Below are 19045 nucleotides of genomic sequence, written 5' to 3'. Positions count from 1 at the left end.
CCTCTAATTCTATATACTATATTCCCTCAATTTCCCCTCCATCTGGAGCTTTCCAGCGCTGCTCGGTGAACTTGCTCTTGCCCTGTCCTTCCAGCTGGTCTTCTGGGGGAGGGGCTGCTGTGCTGACTCTCAGGTGTGTGCACCTGGGGAGACGCTCTGCCCTCCTCTCCCCGCACCAGGTGCACGGCTCAGTGGGAGCTGTTGACCCGGCGAGGCCCCTGTTCCCTGGTGGCCCCGCCTCTCCCAGGAACAGGGTGACACCAGGAGGGACAACCCCACTGGCAGCGGCCAGGTCTCCCTGGCCCTGGAGGGCGCCCCCCGCCCCCCGCAGTGACTCCCGCCGTCTCCCCGTCCGCAGGGGCCTGGATGCTCCCGGGGCAGGAGCGTCCTCGCTGTCCTGGGCCCTCCCCGCCTCGGCCTGTCCCGGGGGCAGCGCAGGATCCCGGCTGTGTCCCGGCGCCCTGGGGTCCGGGGCCTGCGCTGCTGGAGTCGCGCTCCCGGGGAGCCCCCTCCGCCCGGAGCCCCGCCCGACCCACCGGCTGCTCCCCGAGGCCGCGGGGCGCGCTCCAGCCCTTTAGGGAGATGGGCCGGTGTGGGGGGCGCTCTCCCCCGGCGCCCCTCCTCGGTCAGTGACCCCGCCCGGGTCCCCTGCTGAGCGCCTTTCCGTCTGGGAAGAGTCGTGGGGATTGTTAATGTTCCTGCTTCCCGGGGCGGGGCGCCCTGTCCCGAGGCTCTCCCAGGCCTTGGCGGCTCCTCGCGGGCCCTCCCCCACCAGATTCTTTTTTATTTTATTGTTTTCCGCCTTCCTGCCTTCTTAGAAGCGAAAAGCCTTCCCTCTAGCGTTCTTTCCATCTCAGTTCGAATTCGGAGGTGTTCAGGATGGTTTGAAAGTCATCTAGGGGTGTAGGTGGGCCGGTGTGTGGAGGACCCCGCTCCTTTGCCATCCTGCCCCGCCCCCCGTTGCCATTGTTTCAGATGCTCAGGTCAAAGACTTCAAAATCATATGGATTCATCTTTTTTTACATTTTGTAACTGACAACAGTTTTCATGTCTGCCTTTAAAACATAACCAGAATGCCTCGTTTTTAATCTCATCACTACCTCCCTGGTCCAGACCATTATCATTCCTTATCGGAATTTTTGAAATCTCCTTTTCTTGCTGATGTCACCTATTTTTATCTTTTCTCAGTACAATAGCCATGGGGATAGGATTAAGTCAGAATGTGTTAAAGCATCCCTAATTGTTTCCAATACCTCAAAATTAAAGCCAAAAAATTAAAGTGATTGCTCTGAGTTTACCTAGTTGCCAGGTTTTCTATGACACCTCCCTTGATCACCATCTGTGAATTTTCAACCCTTCTCTGTCATGCTCTATTCCTTTATTTTTTTTGCCTTATTATCATTAAATGAATTATATATGTCTTACTTATTTCTTTTGTTTTTCAATATCTCACCTAGTATCCCTACCTTTCTCACTCACATTATTTAAATGCCATGAAGACAGATATTTTTTCTGTTTTCTTTTCCCCATTTTACTTTTCTGTGTTCTTAGAAGACTCTATACCTGTGCCAAACATATAGTGTGTATGCAGTACATCTTTGTCAAATGAATGAAGAGTGAATGAATGAGTACTTGTTATTCTGTTGTCATAATTTCCTGTTTATAAATTTCCCATGCTAGATTCTAGGCTCCCTATTGGTGAGCTATATATATATATATATATTATATGTATATACATAATATTTAATGTAGGATTTGTTGAGAAATGTGAAGAGTCTGAAACTTTATTTACAAGCTGGCAAGTTAGCCTGTGCAGTTCTATGGATGCTGCCAAAATAGGTGAGACTTCTGGTTCAGAGACTAAAGGATATATTATTAATGGTGTAACACACAGCATAAATGTCCTGTTTGCCTTAGTTCCTCTGCTCCCTGAGTCCCAGGAGCAGCTCAGAGGGGCCCAGGCTGATATGCATAAGAAATAGGTTTTGCATCACAGCTAAGAAAGCCTGAGTTTATGGAACCCAAATCTTTTATAGTGGGATTCAAGCAAATGTGTCTGACCTATATTTAAGAGGAGTACATTTTCCTTATTATATTATACAAGATAATAATTTGCCCTCTCTTATAGATGGAGTCACTACCTCTATTTTTCATGAGCATTTACTGTTTTAATATCCTTAAAAGGATGGTCTGGTACAAAGGGGCAGTTAATGACTCAGCTTATAGAACATGCAGAAACATGAGAGACCCTGGAGAATTATGTCCCAATAGTACCTCCACTGGTCAGATTACCAGGAGACCCTTAAAACCATGTGTAGAATAATGTAATTAATAATTGCTACTTCAAATGCAATAATTTTGAATGTAAAGTGTTACTGTTTGTGCATTGGTGTTCCTTTAAAAGATTTCATCTATTTATTTATATAGCAGTCTTTTTGATTTCATGGTACTTTTACAAATATTTGACTATTTTATGCTTTAAATAACTAATGAATATTAACTATTGATGAAGACTACAGTTATTTTAACATTATAACTCCAAAATTATTATAACTCCATTTGAATGCATGAAAAAGCCTGAAGCTCAAAGAAATACTATGAGTAGAGAACATGTTCTAAAATAGTATGCATAGTTTTAATGCATTTAAAGCTTATAATAGGGATCCCTGGGTGGTGCAGCGGTTTGGCACCTGCCTTTGGCCCAGGGCGCGATCCTGGAGACCCGGGATCGAATCCCACGTCGGGCTCCCGGTGCATGGAGCCTGCTTCTCCCTCTGCCTGTGTCTCTGCCTCTCTCTCTCTCTCTCTCTGTGACTATCATAAATAAATAAATTAATTAAAAAAAAAAGAAATTTAAAGCTTATAATAACCTCTGCTTAATCAAATCAAATAAAGTAGAACCTCAATGTATACTAGAATACTCAAATAACTTTTGTCCTCCTTCATGCAACTTTCAAGGAGGGTCATGAAATCTAGGAAGAAAGAGAGATAAACAGGGAGAGTTAACCTAGTGGACTTACAGTTATCTTAGCTATGCCTCAGAGATATTGTGGTTTTTGTTCCAGACCACTGCAGCTAAGCAAGTATCACAATAAAATCAAGTCTTTGCTTTTCCAGTGCATATAAAAATTATGTTTGCACTATACCTTAGTCTGTTAAGTGTGCAGTAGTATTATGTCTAAAGAAACAATGTACATACCTTAATTAAAGAGTACTTTATTGTTAGAAAATTCTATCATACAAATTTTCAAGGAGTCATAATTGTTTGTTGGTGGAAGGTCCTGCTTCTATGTTGATTGTTGCTGACTGGTCAAGGTGGTAGTCACTGAAGGTTGGAGTAGCTGTGCCAATTTGCTAAAATCAGACAACAATGAAATTTGCTACATCAATTGGCTCTTCCTTTCATGAACAATTCTCTGTAGGATATGATGCTATTTGATAGCATCTTACCCGCAGTACAACCTCTTTCAAAATTGGAGTCAGTCTTCTCAAACCTTGCTGCTGCTTTATCAACTAAGTTTATGCAATATTCTGAGTCCCTTATTGTCATTTCAAACAGTCTTTACAGATTCTTCCCCAGGAGTAGGAATAGGTTACGTCTCAAGAAATCATTTTCTTTTTTCATCCATAAGAAGCAACTCCTAATCTGTTCAAGTTTCTTTTCCCCCACTTTTAAAGCCATCATTTTTGGCATTAGTACTTTTTTTTTTAATTTTAAGTTTTTGCTTAGATTCTAGTTGGTTAGCATGTGGTGCAATATTGGTTTCAGAAGTAGAGTACAGTGATTCATTACTAATGTATAAAATCATGTGCTCATCACAAGTGCAACCAATAATACTCATCACCCAGTTCGCCCATCTCCCCTCCAGCAACCCTTAGTTTGTTCTCTGTAGCTAAGAGTCTCCTGTGGTTTGCTTCTTTTTTTTGTTTTCCCTTCTCCTATGTTCATCAGTTTTATTTTTTAAGTTACACATATAAGTGAGATGATATGGTATTGATCTTTTTTCTGACTGACTTATTTCATCCAAGTTTTATTATGAGATTGCAGCAGTTCAGTCACATCTTCATGTTCTACCTCTAATTCTAGTTCTCCTGCTGTTTCCACCCCATCTGCAGTTATTTCCTCCACTGAAGTCTTGAGCCCCTCAAAGTCATCCCTGGGGTTGAGTCAACTTCTTTCAAATTCCTATTTATGTTGATATTTTGAATGCTTCTCACGAATCACAAATGTTCTTAATAGCATTTAGCATGGTCAGTCCTTTCCAGAAGGCTTTCAATTGACTTTTCCCACATCCATCAGATAAATCAGTATCTATGGCATCTATAGCTGTATGAAATGTGTTTCTTAAATATTAAGCCTTGAAAGTTGAAAATGACCACTTGATCCATGGGCTGCAGAATGGATGTTGTATTAGAGGTATAAAAACAGCATTAATCTCATTGTACCTCTCCATCAAAGCCCTTGGGTGCCCAGGTGCGTTGTTAGCGAGCAGTCATATTTTGAAATGAATCTTTTTTTTTTCTGAGCAGTCAGTCCAACAGTGGACTTAAAATATTCAAGAAACCATGTCATAAATAGATGTACGGTCATCTAGGCTTTGCAGTTCCATTTATACAGCGCAGATAGAAGAGATTTAACATAATTCTTAAGGGCCCTAGGAATTTCATAACAGTAAATGAGTATTGGCTTTGACTTAAAGTCACCAGCTGCATTAGCCCCTAACTTAGAGAGTCAGCCTGTCCTTTGATGCTTTAAAGCCAGACATTGACTTCTCTCTAGCTATGAAAGTCCTAACATCCACTATGAGGCTGTTTAATCTACATTGAAAATCTGCTGTTCAGTGTGGCTGCCTTCATTAATTCTCTTAGCTACAACTTCTGGATACCTTGCTGCAGCTTCTGCATCAGCATTTGTTGCTTCACCTTGCATTTTTATGTCATAGAGATGGCCTCTTTTCTTAAACCTCATGAACTAACCTCTGCTAGCTCAGACTTTTCTTCTGCAGCTCAACTAATTATTATGACTTTTTTTTTCAGAGCCGTTTTCAAGTCACAGAAAAGTTGAGGAAAAATTAGAGATTTCCCACATACCTCTCCTGTCCTAAACACACACACACACACACACACACACACACACACACAACACACAACACACAACACACAGAGAGAGAGAGAGAGAGAGAGAGAGAGAGAGCCTCTCCTACATCAAGATTTCCCAGGGGGCAGGGGAGGGGGACACTTGTCACAACTGATGAATCGACACTGATACATCATAATTACTCAAAGCCCATTATGATCCACTCTTGGTGTGATACATTCTGTGGGTTTGGAAGAATGTGTGGTAAAATCTATTTGTCAATATGGTATCATACAAAGTATTTTCATGACATTGCTCTTGTATTGAAAATACTCTTGTGAATCACCTCATCAGTCTTCCCCCCACCTTTAAATTGTGGCAACCACCCCTCCTTTTACTCTTTTCATATTTTTGCCTTTTCCAGAATGTTAAATAGTTGAAAGCCTACAGTAAATGTTAAAATAAAATGTTAAAATAAAATAAATGTTAAAATAAAATAAAATAAAATAAAATAAAAATGTTAAATAGTTGAAAGCCTACAGCCTTTTCAGACTGGTTTCTTTCACTTAGTAATATGCATTTAAGTTTCCTCCATGGCTTTTCATGGCTTGATAGTTCATTTATTTTTAGTGCTGAATAACACTCCACTGTCTGGGTATAGTACGGTTTGTCCACTCACCTATTGAGGGACTTTTTTTTTTTTTTCCCATGTTTTGGCAGTTAGGAATTGCCATGTACAGGTTTCTGTGTGGCTGTGTTTTGGGTTCCTTTGGGTATATATCAAAGAGTATCCTTCTATAAATTTTTAAGTCTTTGCATGAGACCCAAGTTATCAGCTCCAGTGCTTTGCTCATTTCATGTGTATTTCTTATACATGATTCTCTGTAGGAATCATCTCAAACCATCAAAGAAGTTCTAACAGTAAGTCTGATATAAGACCATCTAATTCTGTATCCATCACCCTGCCAAGGTTCCTTGGCTCCTACATAAATTTAATTTCTTCTCTCCTAGTGAAAAGCTCTCAATGTGACAGTGATAGTGTAGGGTGATGGACCTGCGTGTCTTTCTACCAAATATCCCCTAACTTCCTTTCCTTGGGGGTAGCTACTATAATTATATTTATATAACTGATAGTGGCAACAAGGGTAATTTTACTGAAAATAATTAAAAGCTGCTATAGAGTCACTAGGTTTTTTACTCATATCCATAGAAATAGAAATAGACAAATAAGTTTTAGAAACTTTATGTCAGGGACACCTGGGTGGGTCAGTGGTTGAGCGTCTGCCTCTGGCTCAGGGCATGATCCTGGGGTCTGGGATCGAGTCCTGCATCAGGTTCCTGTGGGGATCTTGCTTCTCCCTCTGCCTTTGTCTCTGCCTCTCTCTGTCTCTCTCATGAATAAATAAATAATGTCTTAAAAAAATTAAAAAAAGAAACTATGTCATCCTATGATGAACATAACAGCCTCTAGCACAAAGCTTGGTATACAATAAACCCTGAAGTAGTGATAACTGTGATTCTTGCAAATTATGTTGTTTCTGATAATGATGATAATTAAGGAAGTCAATAGTGAGGCTCCAGAAAAGTGAACAATCTTTGAACCTCAATTGTTAAAATTTACCCAGACTATTATATCTCTAAGTCTGAAAATATCACTCAGCCATTAGAAATGACAAATACCCACCATTTGCTTCAATGTGGATGGAACTGGAGGGTATTATGCTGAGTAAAATAAGTCAATCGGAGAAGGACAAACATTATATGGTCTCATTCATTTGGGGAATATAAATAATAATGAAAGGGAATAGAAGGGAAGGGAGAAGAAATGGGTAGGAAATATCAGAAAGGGAGACAGAACATAAAGACTCCTAACTCTGGGAAATGAACTAGGGGTGATGGAAGGGGAGGTGGGTGGGGGGTGGGGGTGAATGGGTGACGGCCACTGAGGGGGGCATTTGACGGGATGAGCACTGGGTGTTATTCTGTATGTTGGCAAATTGAACACCAAAAAAAGAAAGAAAGAAAGAAAGAAAGAAAGAAAGAAAGAAAGAAAGAAAGAAAGAAAGAAAGAAAAGACTTTTTTTAAGATTATTTATTCATTTATTTATGAACAACACTGAGAGACAGAGACTTGGGCAGAGGAAGAATTGCAGGGAACCCAATGCGGGACTCAATCCTGGACCCTGGGATCACGATCTGAACTGATGGCAGTTGCTCAACTGATGAGCCACCCAGGTGTCCCAACATACAGAATTTTTAATAGCTGTTCTTATGAAGTATATACTTGGTTAACAGCTAGCTAGATTAATTTCAGCTGGTTTATTACATCTCTGACCAGCTGAGGTGAGTTTTTAAAATGTGTATAGAAATCTAAATATTTGGGAACACAGTGTATTAGATAGGCATATTTAAATTTTAGCAGCAAATCATCTGTTAAAAATTGCTGTCTTTGATGGATCTTATCTAAGAAAACTAGAAAATTGCCACAGTGGTTTCTGAAATTTTACCACCATTAGTATATTCATTTATTTCTACATTGGTATCTCCTTGGATAGCAAAAAATAGACAATAAGGCTCCCTTTCCATTGGTATCTCCTTGGATAGCAAACAATAGACAATAAGGCTCCCTTTCCAGGTAACTATGTGGGATAACTATTCCATAGTAGCAATAACTTGTTTTCTTTCTGTATTTTCATAAAAGAACTCCTGGATCCTTTTTTTTTTTAAGATTTTATTTATTCATGAGAGACAGAGAGGCAGAGACATAGGCAGAGGGAGAAGCAGGCTCCCTGCAGGAACCTGATGTGGGACTCGATCCCTGGACCTGAGATCATGCCCTGAGCTGAAGGCAGATGCTCAACCACTGAGCCACCCAGGCGTCCCCCTTTGGTTTTTTTTAATTGTCTGAAAAAGGAATCAAAAGCATTACTTTCCCAGGGATTGAAATGGCAACGACATACTTTGAAACCACTGAAATCCAGGTATATTTATGAGTTATTTATATATTATGTATTTATAAACAGAGATGGCCTATAAAAATGTAGTTTTAAATATTCTTAGCATTTTCCCCTAACTTGTCTTAATTATCATTGGAGTGAAAAATCTTTGGATTTCAATCCATATTATATAGTTTCCTAACTCTATGACCTTAGTTAGATTAATAACTTCCCTGAACTTTCCTTTCTTCCTTGGGCTATTGTGAAAGTTGGATCTATATAAAGTGTTTAGTACAGGGTCTATGACATAGGCATCTATTAAATATTAGCTATAATTCATACCATTATTATAACTTCTCAGTCCTGCCTTTCTCTTCCTCTTTTCTTTTTTTTTTTTAAATAACCTCACCATGAGATTATTTTTTTTTAATTTTTATTTACTTATGATAGTCACACAGAGAGAGAGATTGGCAGAGACACAGGCAGAGGGAGAAGCAGGCTCCATGCACCGGGAGCCCGACGTGGGATTCGATCCCGGGTCTCCAGGATCGCCCCCTGGGCCAAAGGCAGGTGCCAAACCGCTGCGCCATCCAGGGATCCCTCTCTTCCTCTTTTCTAATGGCTTTGTGGAAATTAACTATTTCTTACCTATTTCCTGAAAAGTGGGTCAACTTATTCTGCCCTATAAATATTATGCAATGCAAACAGTACTTTGGGAAATAAACTCTATAAAATCGGTGGTGAACGTAATATTAATTATAATAATCTTGGTTTTTCAAATTTTAATTTTTTTTGAAGTAGCTACTTTTCATATTTTAGTATAAAATAATTTGTAGGGACAATGAAGTCTTCCAAATAATGTCATAGTGGCAGAGAAATAACATGAGTATTGAATAAATTAGGTAGACCTTGGCAATTCTATACTCAATATAGCTGAATAATGCTGTTTCTTTGAAAAATTATTTGGTAAAAATGTAATTTCTTAAATTGATAGATCTGCTTTATTAATTTTTCAGTATGGAAAGCACAACTCTGATTTTTATTTCTTTTTAGATCAGATAGGATCTAAAATGTATCCTTTAATGTACTTAGAGAAGTATAACAAGGTGATTTCAGTTGAACTTTACCCATTCTAAAGTATATGAATACTCTGGAGAGCCATCCTAGGAGTCACATTTTGTTTTTCAGGCTCCAAATGTGACTTTGAAGCAGATAGCTGTGGTTGGTTTGGAGCAATTAGTGGTGACCATTTTGATTGGGTATGGAACTCTAGAAGTAAACTTTTGGCTGAATTTGAGCAACAGGCTCCACCTAGGGATCATACTCCCAACACAACTGAAGGTAATAAGCAAGGAGAGGTTTTTGTTCACCCTTGGTCAGGCCTGTTAAGAGAAAGATAAGCATTTAAAGCTCTATGTTACTGCAACAAATAGTGTGACAAATAGCTAAATACTATCAATTATGTTTATGTTGTTAGTATGAAATGACTCCTTTAAGGGGGTTGGGGAGGGAGTATAGATATACTTTTGGCTGAATTCACTTAAATTATTAACTTTTTGCATGATTTTCAACCTGGAGGTAGATACTAGTTTAGTTTTCATAAGAGCAAATTTGACTCATCATATTTATTGATTTTTAATTGTATAGTCTTAATTTTAGTCTTAATTAATTTTAGTCTTAATTGTATAGTCTTAATTTTAGTCAGACACAGAGCTTAGTACAAGGTTAAGAGGCAGGTGCCTCAACTCAGTCGGCTAACTTACAATTTGTATTTGTATCTCAATAGGGCATTTTATGTTCATTCTGAAGAAAGCAGAAGCTTGTCACAAGTTGCCAAACTCCAGAGCCCAACGTTTAGCCAGGCAGGACCTGGATGCATACTTTCCTTCTGGTAAATACTAAAAACTGTGGTCAGCTACCCCAGCAACCTGGTGGTTGCAGGCGTACTTCTGCACTTGTTAGACTTTATGATTTGCCCTTGGTTTGGCTTTAAAAATAGGTACTGTTATATTTATACAATTAGCATTTTACTTAGAAGCACATTATCAGTATTTGTTGTGTTCTTTCTTTAGATGAAAGAGACTCTTTCCCTCCAACAGTGGATTATAATTTAATTAACTCTGCCTCCTCTGTTCTGGATGGAACTCCTTGAGAAAGGCTCCCAGGGTCCTGGAGCCAGAGTATGCACCTCAGCAGATAAGCTCTCGCATATGAGCAGCAATGATTACTGCAAGAAATAAAGGCATCCATTGTAGCTAATTATTAATAAACAGTTGACTGAGTGAAAGAGCCATAAGTTAAATATTTAGTCTATTGAATAAATCATTTCCATTCCTTGTGTTTGTTCTTTTTCAGGTTTTATGACCATGGTCTGTCAGTGGGAGCAGCTGAGCTACAGCTACATGTGGAAGATTCCAACGACTCTACAGTACTCTGGAGAGTATTGTATAACCAGGGCAACCAGTGGTCACAGGCCACTATTCAGCTTGGACGCCTTACTCAGCCCTTCCATTTGTCACTAGATAAAGTCAGTCTTGGCATTTATGATGAGTCTCAGCTATTGATGACATCAGATTTGAAAATTGTACCCTTCCCCTTCCTGCAGAGAGCTGTGAAGAGCTGGACTTTTTCTGGTGTTGATGCAGCAAGGCTTGCATAGAAAAGCTTCTGTTATGTGATTTGGTAGATGATTGTGGTGATCACACTGATGAGATTGACTGTGGTAAGTGCTTTGTTGTTGTTGTTGTTATCATTTTGGTCCTTCGTATTTTTACAGTGGAGATCTTGATTTGTTCACTGTTTTCTAGCCAATCAAGGCAAAGACAGGAAGCATTGTTCCAGAGTTGACGACGGTGATGAGTGGTTGATTAATCGGGCTACCAATATTTGTTATGTGGACTTATTAACTAGATACTATAGATAAAGTGCTAACCACAATGACTGAGTTTCAGATCTCATGGAATTTACAGTCTAATTGAGAAGATAGATATTATTCAAATATTGTTTTAAAAATACAAACTGGAAGCTTTGATGGGAGATACAGAGAGGAGTGCGGTGACTTTATAATAATGGTATTAAACTTTCTAAAGGAGATGACTTAGCTGAGATCTGAAAATAAAAACGTCAAAGTGTATATATATGCAAAAGCCCTGATATGTGACCGTGTAGCAGATGGAGGCCAGCCAGTGCGGTAGGAGCGAGGAGGTGAAGGAGAGATAGGGTGCAGTATAAGGACAGAAATGTGAGGGAGGCCAGATTTGCAGATATTTATAGTCTATATTAGGAAGGTTTTTCTTCATTTGAGGGTTTTTAAGAAGGAAGGTGATATAATAAAATTGGCATATTAAAACATGTCACTGTAGATACAGAGTGATAAGTGGATTTGGGAGACCCAACAGGAGGCCATTGCGGTAATCCACTGAGGAGGGGTGGGCAGCCTGTATCACAGTGGCAGTGATGGAGATGGAGGGATTGATGTTTGGGGAAATACTTAGGAGGGACATTTGGTGATGTTTTGGCTATAGGGAGCAGGTAGTGCTGTGTCAAAGGTAAGTCTTGAGTTTCTGGTTTAAATTACCAGAAAGTTTATGGTATCTGATGATTGTATACATTTTATAATTTAATAAACCTAGCACCAGGTAGTGCCCATTGCACTTGCTCCTGCAAATGAATCAGAAGCTTATAGCTGTTTTTTACTTCAATTACAAAATCAATCAGAAAAAGAATTTGCATCTTTCTTTGTCCAGAAATAGCAACAATTCTTAAAATTCAAGCTATATGCCTATTACATTGAGAGGCTAATTATAAACCAAAGTGAAGCCATAAAATGCTTGGTGCATCATAGGAAACACTGCATTAAGAAATTTCCATATAAATTATTGTACAGCATGCTGCATATATGTGATCTTTGATACAGTCAGGTGGATTGAAGTCAGAATTACCATGCATCTCATTACACAACTAATTCTTTGAGTGGATATAAATAAAGTTGATAATTTAGACAATGGCTACCATAAGAAGTGTTACTTGTCCCCAAGGTAATTTATTTTTGTGGATTTAGAAAGCTTTTTCATCTTTCTGAAGCTCTCCAAAGCCCACTCCTCAAAAAAAAAAAAAAAAAAAGGCAAATTATCCTTAAAACTACTATTAACTTGGAGTTATGTCAGTACAAGTATAATAATCAAAATACTTCTTGTGACTAAATATTAGTGAAAGAGAACAGTAGTGGTATCAGACTGTCAGTTTCTCTCACAGCTTTCCATATAAATGTATTCCTGGATTCCATAGAATACATTAGGCATCCAGAAATCTATGTCGTATTTTCTAAAGATAGGGTTTTTTATTTGAAGGTGGAGCTACATGCATTCCCTTTCAAAATAGAGATTGAATATACAGTCAATATGAAGACAGGCAGTATCAAAATCTGTTGGCTTTAGTGCCAGTTTTATGTCAAAAAACTTAGCAGCTTGACATTCTCCTTCTGTTCCACAGCCAAAGACTGACACTCGGAGAGTACGCTGTGGGTCCCCAGTTCACGTCACAGCTGGGCTTGATTAGTCACAAGTGAGGAAATATCAAACAAAAGCTCATCTCCCATTTGACATTTACTCACTGGGCTCCCATCATTAGTTCTAAGATCCTGTTCCATGGTTTTCGAAGACAGATGATTTGTTCTAGCCCGGCTGCATTTATCCACATATGCTTATATTTATTGTTTCAGAATATTTATTCCCCTTTGGCACCAAGTGCATTTACTAAGATGAATAGTGAAAGGACAGCTGACATTTATATTTTTAAAAAATATGAACTTAGGTGAATGAAGCTAAAATGTAAAACTATGCATTAATTCTAACTCCTGTTCCTTCTACCCAAATAATGCTAAATGTTTTTATTCTAAAAACAAATCCTTGTTGTCAACAAAATGTTCACATCCTGAAAATGACTACATTACTATATTCTGGAAATTGTGGTAGATAAGCGAGGTGAGGAGGGGCTAGTCAATCCTTTATAAGTGCTTTGAATTCTTCTAGTGCCTGGAGGGGGTTTAAAGTTTAAAAGCTCCAGCTCAAAGGAGATGCAATCCAGTGAGAAGAAAAGACTGCCTCTCAGGAGATGCTGCCAAGAGCCTGCAGCACAACAGGAGGCATAAATAGAGAAGAGAGGAGTGAGGTGTTTAAGGCAAGTGGGGAAGGTGGTATATGCTAAGAAAAGGCTGGACAGGGACAAACAGGAAGTTAATTTAACTTGGGAAAGGTAAAGCTTGAAAGAAGAGCTTAGGTTTCAGTTTGCATTAAATGAGTATGTATATACAGGAAGAAAATGATAAATTGCCATGGAAGGCAGAAGAATGGTCTTGCACTGATGGAGGGAAATGTGGAATTGGGGCAAGATGAAACCAAAGGGAGGAGTTTTTCAGCCTGAGGTCTGGAAAATGCTGACATCAGGATCATGTTGAGTACTTGTTAAAAATATGGATTGCTGGGTCCCCCATATCTAACAAGGTAGTGCTGGTATGGAGCTTCGCCATGGAGCAAGCAATTATGCTGTACACATCAGGTGATTCTGAAAGATTGGACTCTATTAAAATATGACTCTTCAGTTCTGCATGTTAGAATCGCCAAGGGAGATAATGAAGTATCTTGATGTTCAACTGCACTATTTGTGGCAGTTCAGTCAACATCTCTGGGGGTGCCGGGGTGGCTCAGTTGGTTCAGCATCCAACTCTTGATTTCAGCTCGGGTCATCATCTCAGGATTGTGAGACTGAGCCCCGTGTAGGGCTCTGTGCTCAGTGGAGAGCCTGCTTGAGATTATCTCTCCCTCTGTTTCTGAACCCCCTTTTCTCTCTCTAAAATAAATAAATCTTAAAAAAAATAAATCAACATCTCTGAAGATGAGTTCTGGAACTTCATGTTTTTTGTTTTGTTTTGATTTTTAACATTCACTGGTGATTGGGACATTTGGCTAAGGTTGGAATCGACTGAGCCAGAAGTTTATAGTATTGAGTCAGCCATGGTGCCCTCATCATTTGCATAAAGTTATAGTGCTGGAAATGGTGAAGGATGGGTATAAAAAGCATTTGGAAAATAATGGCTGAAGTAATGCCCCCCCCAGTCTATAAAATATTATTACTTGATATAAATCTAGGATTTATTCACTTTTTAAAAACTTTTAGTGTCACATTTAAAAAAACATTAAAATCATTAACCTTGGTAGGAGCCAAATATCACAAGCATTCTTAATCATTTTTTTTTGTCCTTCATTATTTTTTTGTTGTTATTTAATGCCAATTTCAGTACCTGAGTTCCAATGTAACTTTGAAAATGGAATCTGTAACTGGGAACAAGATACAGAAGATGACTTTGATTGGACCAGGAAGCACGGTCCAACTTCAACACTTAATACAGGGCCAATGAAGGATCATACCTTGGGCACAGCTAAAGGACACTATCTCTACATAGAATCTTCGGAGCCACAGGTTTTCCAAAACAGAGCTACTTTACTCAGCCCTGTCCTCAATGCCACCGATGCAGGGGGCTGCACCTTCCGCTTATATTACCACATGTTTGGAAAGCATATTTATAGGCTGGCCATCTACCAGAGAGTTTGGAGTAACACAAGAGGACAGCTGCTGTGGCAGATATTTGGGAATCAAGGCAACAGATGGATAAGGAAACAGCTCAATCTTTCCAGCAGGCAGCCTTTTCAGGTATAGATAATGGCTTTCATAATGTGTATTTAAGGTGCATCAGAATGTCTAAGGAATATGAAAGATCGCTATATCCTTGAATTAAAAGCCAGTGGAATTTGATCAGAGTTATTTGGAAGTACATTTATCATGCAATTAAGGTTGTGTCAAAGCATGTAAAGTTGCTTTCCTCCTTGACTACCCCCAATAATCTGTGATTAAAATTTCTAAAGGTGGACACATGGCATTGGCAGCAGCTGCAGGTCCCTCTGACTTTAAGTCATTGTTCTCTTGAAATACAAAATCTGGAGGGAAAAAGAGTTTTGCTCAATATATGGTACTCTGCCAAATGTTCAGGTTCTAAAATCTGTGATTTTTAAATATTCCATCAGACTTTTCCACATTTTATAGGTAAGCAGCAGAAATTTGAGAAGGGTGCATGCTGTGTTGGAGAATCACACAGCTACTGTGGGGCAGAGCCAGAGGTCTAGCTAGGTCTCCTCATTCCTGCTGAAATATTCTTTACTGTGATTCTCACCTACCTTCTCCTAAAAGGAAAACTTGGGGGCAGCCTGGGTAGCTCAGTGGTTTAGCGCTGCCTTCAGCCCAGGGGCTGATCCTGGAGTCCCAAGATGGAGTCCCACCTCAGGCTCCCTGTGAGGAGCCTGCTTCTCCCTCTGCCTGTGTCTCTGCCTCTCTCTCTCTCTCCTCTCTGTTTCTCATGAATAAATGAATAAAATCTTTGAAAAATAAATAAAAGGAAAAGTTGGAATGGTGGGTTTATTTTTTTTTAATTTTTTTAAATTTTTATTTATTTATGATAGTCACACAGAGAGAGACAGGCAGAGACACAGGCAGAGGGAGAAGCAGGCTCCATGCACCAGGAGCCTGATGTGGGATTCGATCCCGGGTCTCCAGGATAGGGCCCTGGGCCAAAGGCAGGCGCCAAACCGCTGCGCCACCCAGGGATCCCCAGGAATGGTGGGTTTAAATGCTTATGTAGCTTTTAAGACTTTATGAAGGCAATTTCTATTATCTCTTTGATTCCCTTAGCAATTCCCTGAAGTGGGTAAGTCAGGATCTTTTTATCAGTTTTGCAAATATGAATACAAAACTTGGAGAGGTTGTTATTTATATCTGGCCAAATTGATGGTGAGCAGCAGAATGGGGGCTTGGAATGGAATCTGCAGTTTCCGATTAATTCACATTCATTCCCTTTCTAATATATCTTACAGCCTGTCATGTGTAGGAGGGTCGAATATTCTTTTTCTCTTTGCTCAAATAGATCTATATGTAATATACAGGGAGAAACTCCTTACCTCTCCTGGCTAAACTTTTTTTTTTTTTTTTTTTTTACATGTACTGAATTTCTCTGTTCCCTTATTTAAAGCTCTGTTTTAACCTAAATGCCTTAAGAGCCATGATAGAGGGGCATCTGGGTGGCTGCATCATTTAAGCATCTGCCTTGGGCTCAGGCCATGATCTCAGGTCCTGGGATCCAGCCCTGCATTGGGCTCCCCGCTCACTAAGAAGCCTGCTTCTGCCTCTGCCCGCCACTCCTCTTGCTTGTACTCTCTTTCTCTGTGTCAAATAAATAAATAAAAGCTTTAGGGATCCCTGGGTGGCGCAGCGGTTTGGCGCCTGCCTTTGGCCCAGGGCGTGATTCTGGAGACCCCGGATCGAATCCCATGTCAGGCTCCCGGTGCATGGAGCCTGCTTCTCCCTCTGCCTGTGTCTCTGCCTCTTTCTCTCTCTCTGTGTGACTATCATAAAATGGATAAAATTTAAAAAAAAAAAAAAAAAAAAAGCTTTAAAAAAAGCCATCATAGATATACATTGTATATGACTCACTAAAGAACACATTGAAATGGGTGATTTGTCCAGATAGACACAGGCTGAAATTATGAGAACTAGTCTGCTATATGTAGAGTGTTGTTTTGCTGTTCAGCCATCGTGGCAGGTGCATGTAATCACAAGAAATGAAACGGAAGGAAGGTTCTTCGACTTTTATTTAATAATGGATCACCCACTTCAAATTAGTTCTTAATATTTAATCAGACGAATTGTAATTTGGGTCAAACTAGTATTCAGTGGATAAACTCTCCTTTTGATATTTACTCAAGAGTTGGTTGCCAGGAGAAAATCACCTTGGCAAGGGAGCTGTTTCACATTCAGATGAACAGAGAACTAGCCAATGAATCCTTTAGTTATGAATCCAAAATATAGAAATTGTTGTATGGAACCCATTTTGGGTTATACATGCAGTACTCTGTTCGTTTTTATCCAATGGTTCTTCTAGGCTTTATTTTTCTTTTCCAATGACATTCAGGCTTGAGAAGGTAAAATCAGATTGTGCTTGTGGTGTAGTTAAGATAATAAAAATTGGGTCCAATTTCAGCGACCAGAGATTTTCCTTCATGGAATAATAAGTATACAGAGTTGTGGTGAGAGCAGAAATAACCAAGATTTTACTTAGCTGTGATATTGTAGGTGAAATTAGCTAGTGTCAGTCCAGCAGGTAATGTGCTCATTAAATGTTTGTTTAAAAGAAAAATCCAAGGATTTTTCAGAAGCTATGTATGTGTATATAGTTGACACACAAGGTTACATTAGCTTCAGGTGTACAACATAGTGATTCAACAAGACCATATATTATACCTTGTTCACCACAAGCGTAGCTACGGCCTGTCCTGATACACTGCTCTTACACCATCTTTAACTGTATTCTTCAAGCTGTGCATTCATTCTTATGACCTACTCATTCAATAACTAGAAGTCTGTATCTCCCACTTCCCTTCAACCATTTTTCCCAACACCCCACACTCCACACTCCTCTCCTCTGACAACCACCAGTTAGTGGTCCGGATTTATGCATCTCATTTTGCTTTTTGTTTGTTTACTCATTTTAAAAAACTTCCACTTAAGTATTTGTCTGATGTATTTCACTTCACACAATACCCTCTAGGTTAATCCATGTTTTCTCAAATGGCACACCTCCTCCTTTTTATGGCTATATAATATTCCGTGTGTGTGTGTGTATGTATATACATAATACTTTCTTATCCATTTGTCTATTGATGGGCATTTAGTTTGCTTCCATATCTTGACTATCACAAATAATGCTGTGGTGAGCATATGGGTGCATACATCTTTTCAAATTAATGTTTTTGTGTTTTGGCGGTAAATAATAGTGCATTATTGGATCATAAGATATTTCTACTTTTAAGCTTTTGAGCAACCTCCATACTCTTTCCACAGTGGCTGCTCCTCTTGCATTCCCACCAACAGTGCAAGAGGGTTCCTTTTTCTATATGTCCTGCTAAAACTTTTTGTATCTTGTATTTTTGGTTTTAGCCATTCTGACGGGTTTATAGTGATATCTCATTGTGGTTCTAATTTGCATTTCCCTGATAATTAGTGATGTTGAACATATTTTCATGTGTCTGTTGGCTATCTATATGTATTTGGAGAAATGTATGTATGTCATTTGCCCATTTTTTAATTGGATTGTTGGGCTTTTTTGGTATTAAGTTGTATAAATTTCTTATATATTTTGGATATTAATACTTTATTACATATATCATTTGTAAATATCTTCTCCCATTCAGTAGGTTGTCATTTTGTTTTGTTGATAATTATATTTGCTGTGTAAAAGCTTTTTATTTTGACGTAGTCCCAATAGTTTGTTTTTGATGTTGTTTCCTTGCCTCAGCAGACATATCTAGAAAAATAGTGCTATGGCTGATGCCAGGGAAATTACTGCCTGTGCTCTCTTCTAGGATTTTTATGGTTTCAGGTCTTATGTTGAGTTCTTTAATCCATTTTGAGTTTGTGTGTGATGTTAAAAAGTGGTCTAATTTCCTTCTTTTTCATGTAGCTATCCAATTTTCACAGCACCATTTATCGAAGGACTATCTTTTCTCCATTGCATATTCTCGCCTCTTTATTCATAGATTAATTGACCATTTAATCCTATGTTTGTTTCTGAACTCTCTCTTTTGTTCTCTTGATTTATGTGTTGATTTTTTTGTACGAGTACCATAGTTTTTTGATTAGTACAGTTTTGTAATATATCTTGAAATCTGGAACTATGACACTTTTAGCTTTTGTTCTTCACTCTCAAGATTGTGTTGGCTATTCAGTCTTTTGTGGTTTCATACAAATTTCAGTATTATTTGTTGTAGTTCTTTGAAAAATACTTGGGATTTTTCTAGTTCCTTACATGTTAAATTGTTTATTGGAGCTTTATTTTGATTCTTGAGGTAGGGTGATATCCCTATATACTTCTCTCAGAACTGCTTTTGCTGCGTTTCCAAAATTTTGGACCATTGTGTTGTCATTTATT

At 38.9% G+C, this 19045-nt stretch overlaps 1 protein-coding gene across 1 annotated transcript in view; it reads left to right on the top strand.

Moving 5' to 3' along the window:
• Positions 1-19045, top strand: part of MALRD1 (MAM and LDL receptor class A domain containing 1) — a 761302-nt gene that overhangs the window by 164881 nt on the left and 577376 nt on the right. The window contains 6 exon segments of the mRNA XM_055332672.1: positions 9202-9354; positions 9800-9826; positions 9829-9904; positions 10369-10559; positions 10562-10735; positions 14309-14721. Coding sequence (XP_055188647.1) covers positions 9202-9354; positions 9800-9826; positions 9829-9904; positions 10369-10559; positions 10562-10735; positions 14309-14721 — 1034 coding nt within the window.

This window comes from Nyctereutes procyonoides, unplaced genomic scaffold (assembly GCF_905146905.1).
Source record: "Nyctereutes procyonoides isolate TBG_1078 unplaced genomic scaffold, NYPRO_anot_genome, whole genome shotgun sequence".
Taxonomy (NCBI): Eukaryota; Metazoa; Chordata; class Mammalia; order Carnivora; family Canidae; genus Nyctereutes; species Nyctereutes procyonoides.
The sequence above is the reverse complement of the archived record's forward strand: the minus strand, read 5'-3'. Positions and strand labels throughout refer to the sequence as shown.